Source organism: Zingiber officinale, chromosome 7B (genome assembly GCF_018446385.1).
Source record: "Zingiber officinale cultivar Zhangliang chromosome 7B, Zo_v1.1, whole genome shotgun sequence".
Classification (NCBI taxonomy): Eukaryota; Viridiplantae; Streptophyta; class Magnoliopsida; order Zingiberales; family Zingiberaceae; genus Zingiber; species Zingiber officinale.
The window spans coordinates 21174881-21183599 of record NC_055999.1 but is presented as its reverse complement, the minus strand read 5'-3'; the positions used below and the strand labels follow the sequence as shown (position 1 = coordinate 21183599).

General features: G+C 32.2%; 1 protein-coding gene across 1 annotated transcript; it reads left to right on the top strand.

Moving 5' to 3' along the window:
* Positions 1-287: 287 nt before the first annotated feature.
* On the top strand, positions 288-980 carry LOC122003630. Its single transcript, XM_042558710.1, has one exon. The coding sequence runs from the start codon at positions 384-386 to the stop codon at positions 675-677; it is 294 nt and encodes a 97-aa protein (XP_042414644.1). The 5' UTR covers positions 288-383; the 3' UTR covers positions 678-980.
* The last annotated feature ends 7739 nt before the right edge of the window (positions 981-8719 follow it).

Here is an 8719-nt window from a genome sequence, read left to right as displayed (position 1 = left end):
AAGAATGCATGCTTCCTTGAATCCTTGCTTTTAAGGGGAATTCCTAAAGCACGATGAACTGGGAGGAGACAAGGGAACCAACTGAAAGATACTTAGCATGCAATCTGTGTCTTTATACAAGCCTGACAGAACCTTCTAAAACAGCCTTAAATCGGCTTCAGTTGCAGGCATGATTGAGGTGAATCTGAACTATCTAGCTGTTTTTATGGTCCTTGTGCTTTTTCTTTATTTTGTCCCTTTTAGACCAAAAAGCCATACATATCTTATATGAGAGAGGACCATACCTACATGAATGCAGCACATGAAGGATAGAATCTGGCTTTAGTTCCAACTTCTAACTTCCAATTAACCAAGCAGCAGTGTCTGTTATCTCCGTGGCAACGATGGACTTCTACTCTCAGAGCTTCCACAAGCTTCTTTGCTTTGGGTTGCTATTGGCCTGCATACAGGGGAAGGCGTACGGGATCAGAAATATAGATCTTGCTCTCGGATGGAAGGAAGAAACTGACATGAAAGCCATTGTGAAGGTGCGATACCTCGGCGACACCAGTACCTCCTCCTCTGAGAAGCTCGGTGCATGGAAGAATTCAGCTGCTGGGCCATCGCCGTTCGATCCCAACGAGACAAGCAAACGGAGAGTTCAAAGAGGTTCCGATCCCATCCACAACCGCTGCTGACAAACAGAAGCTGCTGCTGCAGCAGCAGAAACTAAGTGAAGATCATGAGGATCTCTGCGCTGTCAGTTACTCTCTCCTATTTGAGCATCTAATGGCTAATTTGCTGGAGAAGTATTGGTACATAGTTGTTGAAGGCCACATGGATCGTAGTAATTTTTTTTTTAAAAAAAAAGTGTGCATACAACTCCCCTGATCGAGTAGTAGTAGAGCAGAGATAAAAGTTGAGATATGAAGTGCATTTATCATTTGAGATGATTCCTGAATTGTATCAGAAAATGTATTCAATGGCACTGACTGCCCTGTCTCTAGTTATGCTGAAAGTTTCATCTTCGAGAAAAATGGGTGGAGGCGAAATGTGTTTTTACTGATCTTAATCCATCACCAGCCAGATTCCTTCCAGCGCAATCAATTTATATGTCGATCGAGTATTAACTTTACGATTACTGAAATCAAAATACAAGATACATGCCTTTTTTGCTCTTCATCTCTTCTTTGATTCGAGTCATTTAACTCCTTAATCCAGTTACTTGCCCTCATATTCATCTAGATTAGTTGTCCCCAAACTCCATATCCATTCAATGTGGCCTACCTACCCTGAAATCCAACCTCAACTCAACCTATGTCACATACCCTAGAGCTCAATGTCCTGTTGACATATTACTACACCGTCAAGGGCATAATTAGTTGAAGGTTATTATTGACAATCATAATTATCTATCTGGGTTATGTTATTTAAAACTACTTGATTCAAGAAATAAGGGGAAAAAATTTATATTTTAGTCTTGTAAGCTGTATTTTTTACAATTTTGATCAGGTTATCTATAAATTCACATTCTTAGTATATTAACTTATATTTTTTTTAATTCATATTTTTAATCTCGTAACTTGTATTTTTTTTTTTTCAATTTCAATCTTTTTTTTTTTTCCGAAATTTGAATTGACCATGGGTAATTGTCTAGATGATAGCAGTGATACACGTATGGAACTATTGAATGATGATTTCTCATTTTCTCCCCCATAAGCAAAAAAAAAAATGCCTAAATTCATTTTCTATGTCAATATCGTCATCACCAGCTAAGCAATTATCTATGGTCAATATGAATTTCAAACATAAAAGGATTGAAATTGAAAAAATACAAATTATGGGACTAAAATTATGAATTTGTAAATAACATGACTAGAACTAGAAAAAAATACAGGTTAATATACTAAAAATGTGAATTTATAGCTAACATGACTAAAATTGGAAATAAAAATAAAATACAAGTTAATGTACTAAACATGTGAATTTATAGTTAATAGGACCAAAATTGGAAAAAGAAAGTATACGGTAATGTTAATGTATTAAGAATGTGAATTTATAGATAACATGATCAAAATTATAAAAAGCATAATTTATTATATTAAAAAATATATAATTTTCTCAGAATTAAATGATTCCTAATTAATTGAGCATAAATTGTAAATGTCTCCCTTATGTGTTAGTCAAATATTTCAAAGGCTAGTAGTCGTCCGTGATTTACCTCCTCCATGCTGACCCTGGGACGGGTTGGCGGGGGCGTTAGGGGCGAGCGTATTTACCTTTTGCCACCATGTTTGTCATGTCATGAAATTGAAGATATAATATGAAATAAAAAAATGATATGTTTAAGGAAAGAAACTCAATGAAATGCTCACACATAAAATGATGGGGCCCACAAAAAGTGAAATGGTGGACCATGAATTTATATATCTATTCTTAAATATTTCATTAAAATTTTTCCTTGAGCGTATCATAGCTCTATGAAATATAATTAAAGTATGAGATTTTATGTAATTGGAGTAAAAAAAACTCCCAAAATAAGTATTTCAAAACTTAATCAAATAATATGTACTATTTTATTACGTATAACTTTGATTATGATAACTTCCAAATGCACCCTTAATATATTTTCAAAATATTAAAACATCAGAATCTAAACTTACTAGTTACTACAAATAAAACACTTATTTTCTAATAGAAATATCAATAATTTAAAAATATTAAGGATTTTTTTTAAGGAAAAAAAAAACTAAATCCGAAAAACAGTATGATTATCTTAAATTAGTACTATTATATAAATTCAATATTATTATTAAAAAAAAAAAGGGCCTTGACAAGATTCACAATAATCACACGTGTTGGGCGGTGCCCGGTTTCATCTACCATGGTCAATGCTGCGTTTAAAACAATATTTGATTTTAATAAAAACAAATTCAAAATCAAAATCATATTGCTGCAATTTGCAGCCGGGCCGCCATCAAATTAGTAAAAATAAGTTGTTTTATATTGAAAAAAAAAACACCCATCAAATTGATTAGTGAAAATATAGATTATTTTAATGCTTCAGAGAGCCTAGACAGTTAGACTAATGTGTTTTTTTAAATAAAAATAAATATTAACTAAATTTATCTTTTTAAGCTTGCCAAAAATATTTAATTTATAAATTTAAATGGACATCTTCTTTTTCATTTTTTTTTTGAAATTTTAATACTTAATCCTATAAAAATGAGAGACGATGACTCGTGCATATTTCAAAACAATATCGCGCATGTCGTATATCAATTATTCAATTCTACATATACCTTAATCAAATCAAATCAAGGCAAAATTTGAAATTGGTAGCCAACGACAATTCAGTTACCACCCCCGCCCAATGCACTACATAGCCATCGACAGCCTTTTTGTGGCCGAATAAACTAAGAAACTTCGACGTTATCATATTAAATAATAGTTTTTTGGATTTTTTTTTTCGAATCTTACTCTTAAATTTATCAAACGAGGCATTTGTTTCCAATGATTTTCTGAAGAAATATCATTCTCTTCAGCTTTTCATTGTTGATGTATTACCGTCTCAAATATATATTAATCAATTAAAATACATATTTTTAGTTGACACATTTTGGGGTGGCTGGTTCAGTTCCACGAATATTTTTCTAATTAACAATCAATATTTTCGAGTCCACTATATTAATAAAAAGAAATTCATCCATAATATGTTACAGAGTTTCGAACTCAAGATGTCTAGTCTAAAGAACCTACTTATGACACCTAGTGCCGTTTCAAGATTCTCCAAGGCCTAGGCAAAAATAAATTAAAAAGAATCCTTTAATATATTTTTAAAAAAAATTTGCAAATTTTTTTCATTTGAATTTGGGATTGAGAATGTTTGGTTTAAGAAAAATTGATTTATTTTTAAAAAATAAAATATTATTTTTTATATAAAATTAGTTTTCTCGCTAATATTTAGATTTTTTTTAACATTGTTAAATTATTTAGTCTTTTTGAGACATTGAATGTAAATAAAATTTTATTAATTTTAATTTTAAATTTTTTTATGAAGCATTTTATTTTACATTTATGATAAAAAAAAAATCTCTGATTCATGTTATTATCGAGGAAGAAAAAGAAATAATGAGAAAGAAATATTATCAGCAAGGGAGGAGAAGGGCGTTCTCTGAGAGTATCACTAGCGAGGGAGGAGAAGGACGTTCTCTAAGAGTATCACTAGCGAGAGTGCATAAACGTCCAAAATTATTGATGAGAAAAGAAAAAAGACATCAGCGAGAGAATATAAACAAACAAAATTAATGAGGAAAAAAAATAGGCACAAAGCATGGTGAAAAAATAATTAGGGTTTTTTTAAAGATATTGAGAAGGAAAGAGTTTATTAGTTTTAAAAGATATATAATTAAATAGAATAAAATCTTGACTAAGTACAATTATGAAGAAATATGATTAAATAAAATAAAATCTTGGCTAAATGTAATTATGAGAAATAAGGATAAATGTAATGTGTAAATTGTAATGTGGAAATAGGAATAATGAATTAATTAATAAAATGTCATTACTGGATTAACATGATATTTATTAATCTATCATTAATTAATATTAATGACTCAATTTAATTTTTTTAATGTCTTTACTTAATTATTTAATCAATGGACACCAATAATATTGGGGCTCTAGGCATAGGTCTTAATGGTCTATGCCTTGAGCCGGGCCTGATGACACCTAACCGAGGAGCCAACTAAAATATATATAGATAGACTTAATAATGATCAAAATACGGGTCGTCTAAAAAATTTTTAAGGCCTAAGTAAAATAATAATAATAATAATAATAATTTTTGAAAAAATATATTTCTATCTAAAATTTTATCAGTAAAATACTAAAATTTAAGAAAAAAAGAGATAATTTTTACATTACAAAATATTATTTTCGTAATTGAAGGACCTAACCAACTAGGTCACTTAGTAATAATTTTATTTTATGTCAAAACTCAACTCTTTATAAAAAATCTTTTATATTAAACTTTCCGCATAATTTATTAAAAATAATATATTTGTTAGTAAATATTTTTAATTAAATAAATAAAGTTAAATTTTGTCAATAAAATATTAAAAATACTAACTAATTTGACAATGAATAATGAATTATTATAATATTATTAATATATATTTTAATTATTTTTTGTATTGATAAATTTTAGTTTCGATGAAGAAAAGTATTGACGTAATAATAAAATTATTATTATGTGATCTACAGATAATATGATTGAGTATTAGATATAACTATTTCTTGTAATAAATCATTCTCTGGGATTCTATATCAGCGAGAGCTTCATTCGCTAAACTAGCTTTTTATCAATTTTAACTTCAATAAATTATCAATCAAATTTATCTAGTCAAAAAATTTAACTGGTTAATATTAATGATGAATTATAAAAAAAATAAAAGAGAGAGAATGCATAATAATAATTGACGATGAAAAATTGATAATGAAGAAGAAATAAAAAAAAATAAAGAGAAAAATATAAAATTTATAGAGAAATAATAGTACAATATTAAATATATATATATATTTTAATTTTAAAAGTATTTTTATAAAATATCAGTTACTACTAAGTAAAAAAATTAAAAACGATGAAATTTAAATTTAATTTATAAAAAATATTAAATCTAAAAAATTAAAAATTATTAATCAAATTTAATTTAGCTAGTAAAAAATTAAAATTAGGTTAAAAATAAATCAGGGCTAAAAATTATTTTCATCATAATTTTAAATATTTACTATCCAAATTATTAAAATTTTAAAGTAATTATCAAATATTATTATATATATTGGTGGATTCTAATATAATTGGGGCGCTAAGCATAGGTCGGCTCTGTCACAATAAAGTGTGTTATTTAAGAATTTTTTAAAATAAATAAAACGGATCACAAAATCTAAATAATTATTTTGATAAATAAAATTTAAATAAGCTTGATAAAAAGTAAACAAACTCAAATTCATAAAGGGTCGAAGCAGGTAAATAATATATAATTTTAAAATAGTCAATAAATATATGATATATCCTAAAAAAATTACACTCACCTTACAATGTCTCATGACGACGAGAAGTCGTCCCTTTGGATGGGTCTAGTGGCTAACACATGAGGTATTGTCATCATACATGAAGTCTGAGGTTCGAATCTCAGCAAAATCGAGGAAAATACCTCCCTTATGTGCTAGTCACTATTCCAAAGACTAGTAGCCGCCTGTGATTTACTTCCTCCGTGTTGGCCCTAGGGACAAATTGACGGGAGCACTAGGGACGAATTGTTGTAAAATAATAAAGCAATACAGGCAGTATTATATTTGCACAAAAATAAGCATGCAATAGACACATAAATAAAGGAGTAGGGTTTAGAATATAGTTATCCGGTTGAAGCGTCGGCATGCCGACTGTCCTTAGAGAATTTATTGTCGCCTCATGGTGCAAAGGCTCTCCGGCAAAATTCCCCCAAGATCCGACAACCGCTCGTCTCGTCCGTAGGTGCACTCCAAAACGAACGCGACACTCGGACCCAACCTCAGATCGCTGGAAGACCAAGCCTCAGGACAAGAAAGACGAGAAGAAAGCAGAAAGAATCGCATAGAGAAGGGAGAAAGCTCGAGGCTTGAGTGAAGAATAGAGGTGCTGCAAGTCCCCTTTTATTCACTCTGAGAAGGTACGAAGCAGTACGAAGCACTGCTTCGCTAGCGAGGAAACGCGCCTCAGTGTCGCGTCCGCGTCCCTTCCTCACGCGCGGAACCAAACTCTGGTTTGGTTGGTTCCTCACGCGCGGAACCAAACTCTGGTTTGGTTTTGGTTCAGACCAAACCAGAACTGGAAGACCGGGCGGATTTGCACCCCCCCTGCGCGCGTTAATCGCGCACATGACACCTGGTTTATGGATTTCCAGCTCGAACCCCCCAAATTCACTCGATTTGGGCTTGGCCCGCGCATGCGTGTAGGTCCTCTTATCATTGCTAAGCAATGATGGAAGGGCTTCTTATATAAGTCCTTCCAAGCTTCTCCACTTAGCAATGTGGGACTAAAAACACTAAAAAAAATGCTTTGAATTTAAAACAAAATTCAACAATCCCCCACAAATTCAAATCATTTCGGTTAAAAACAAAAAACAAAAAAAAATGTCCTGAGGCTAGGTTGCAATGAGCTTTTAGTGAAAATACCTTCCGGTTTGAATTTTCACCTAAGTACACCAATCTTATTCACATAGGTTTGAAGTGAACTAGGTCTTGAACTTAAACCTTTTTATATGTGAAGTCAAATGGTAATAACTCATCACGGGCGACGGTTGAATCCTTCTGGGTTGGTGCATTACAGCCATGCCACCGAATCTTATTTCATAAGTACTAAGGGGAGTTGCCTAGACCCCCCACACTGCGGCCACACAGTTATACTTACATATATGAGTTCTCCAAGGATGTACTGCGAGCATCCTGTCAATAAGACCTTGAACTTATTAAGAGCCTCCAAGCTCATCCTTACTAGTAGTCAAGCATCTATCCAGGGAAGAGACTATGAGATTACATCTCAATCAATTTGATGCTTACGGTTACCCTTATAACTTGTTTATACCACATTGAACCTACTTCTTGGGATCTCCAATCAGATAGGTTGGGTTGCCGTTATAGATGAAACCAGGATAGGCCTCAGTCCCATTCCCTTACTGGATCTCTTGATTTTCTCGGAATCAAGTCCTTTTGTGAGTGGATCAACAATATTGTCTTTTGAACTTACGAAGTCCAATGACACCACTCCAAGAGACACTAGCTCACGAATAGACTTCAATCTTATTCGTACATGTCTCTTCTGTTTCTGGTTATACTTGGAGCTTCTAATCTGAGCTATTGTTGTTTGATTATCACAGTGTACTGAAATAGAAGGTATTGGCTTTACCATCAAGGGAATTTCTGAAAGAAGACCCTTAAGCCAATCAGCTTCAGTTACTGTGGTATCTAAAGCACACAATTCTGCCTCAGATGTAGAACGGGATATAATCATCTATTTAACAGACCTCCAAGCAACTGCACCGCCTCCAAGTGTAAAGACATAACCAGTAACGCCTTTACACTCAGCAGTGTCTGCTATCCAACTAGCATCACTATATCCCTCCAGGACTGCAGGGAATCTCCCATACCACAAGCCCAAGGATATAGTACCTTTTAGGTATCTGAGTACTCTGTCTAATGCATCCCAATGCATTTTGTCCGGACAGCTGGTAAACCTGCTCAATTTCGTTATAGCAAAAGAAATATCAGGTCTAGAACAATTAGCTAAATACATTAGACTACCTATTATTTGTGAGTATCTTAATTGAGACACTGCCACACCACTATTATTCTTGTGGAGAGTTTTTGAAGGGTCATATGGTGTGACAACAGATTTAACTTGACTATAACCATATTTCTCTAATACTCTCTCAACATAGAGTGACTGAGAAATTGTTATTCCATCAGTTGAACGAGTCAACTTCAGCCCTAAAATCATATCAACACAACTCATATCCTTCATATCAAACTTACCACTTAAGAGGGTCTTAGTCTCATTAATAATAGAAAGGTTAGTTCCAAATAGTAGAATATCATCTACATATAAACATAGGATAATACAATTATCATCTTTCATTTTAGCATACACACATATATCAGAGTCATTTACTTCAAAGCCAAACGATAGCATAGCTCTATCAAA

Bases quoted from the DNA above. Each gene is read 5' to 3' on its own strand.
- LOC122003630 (XM_042558710.1), top strand. From the start codon at position 384: ATGGACTTCTACTCTCAGAGCTTCCACAAGCTTCTTTGCTTTGGGTTG.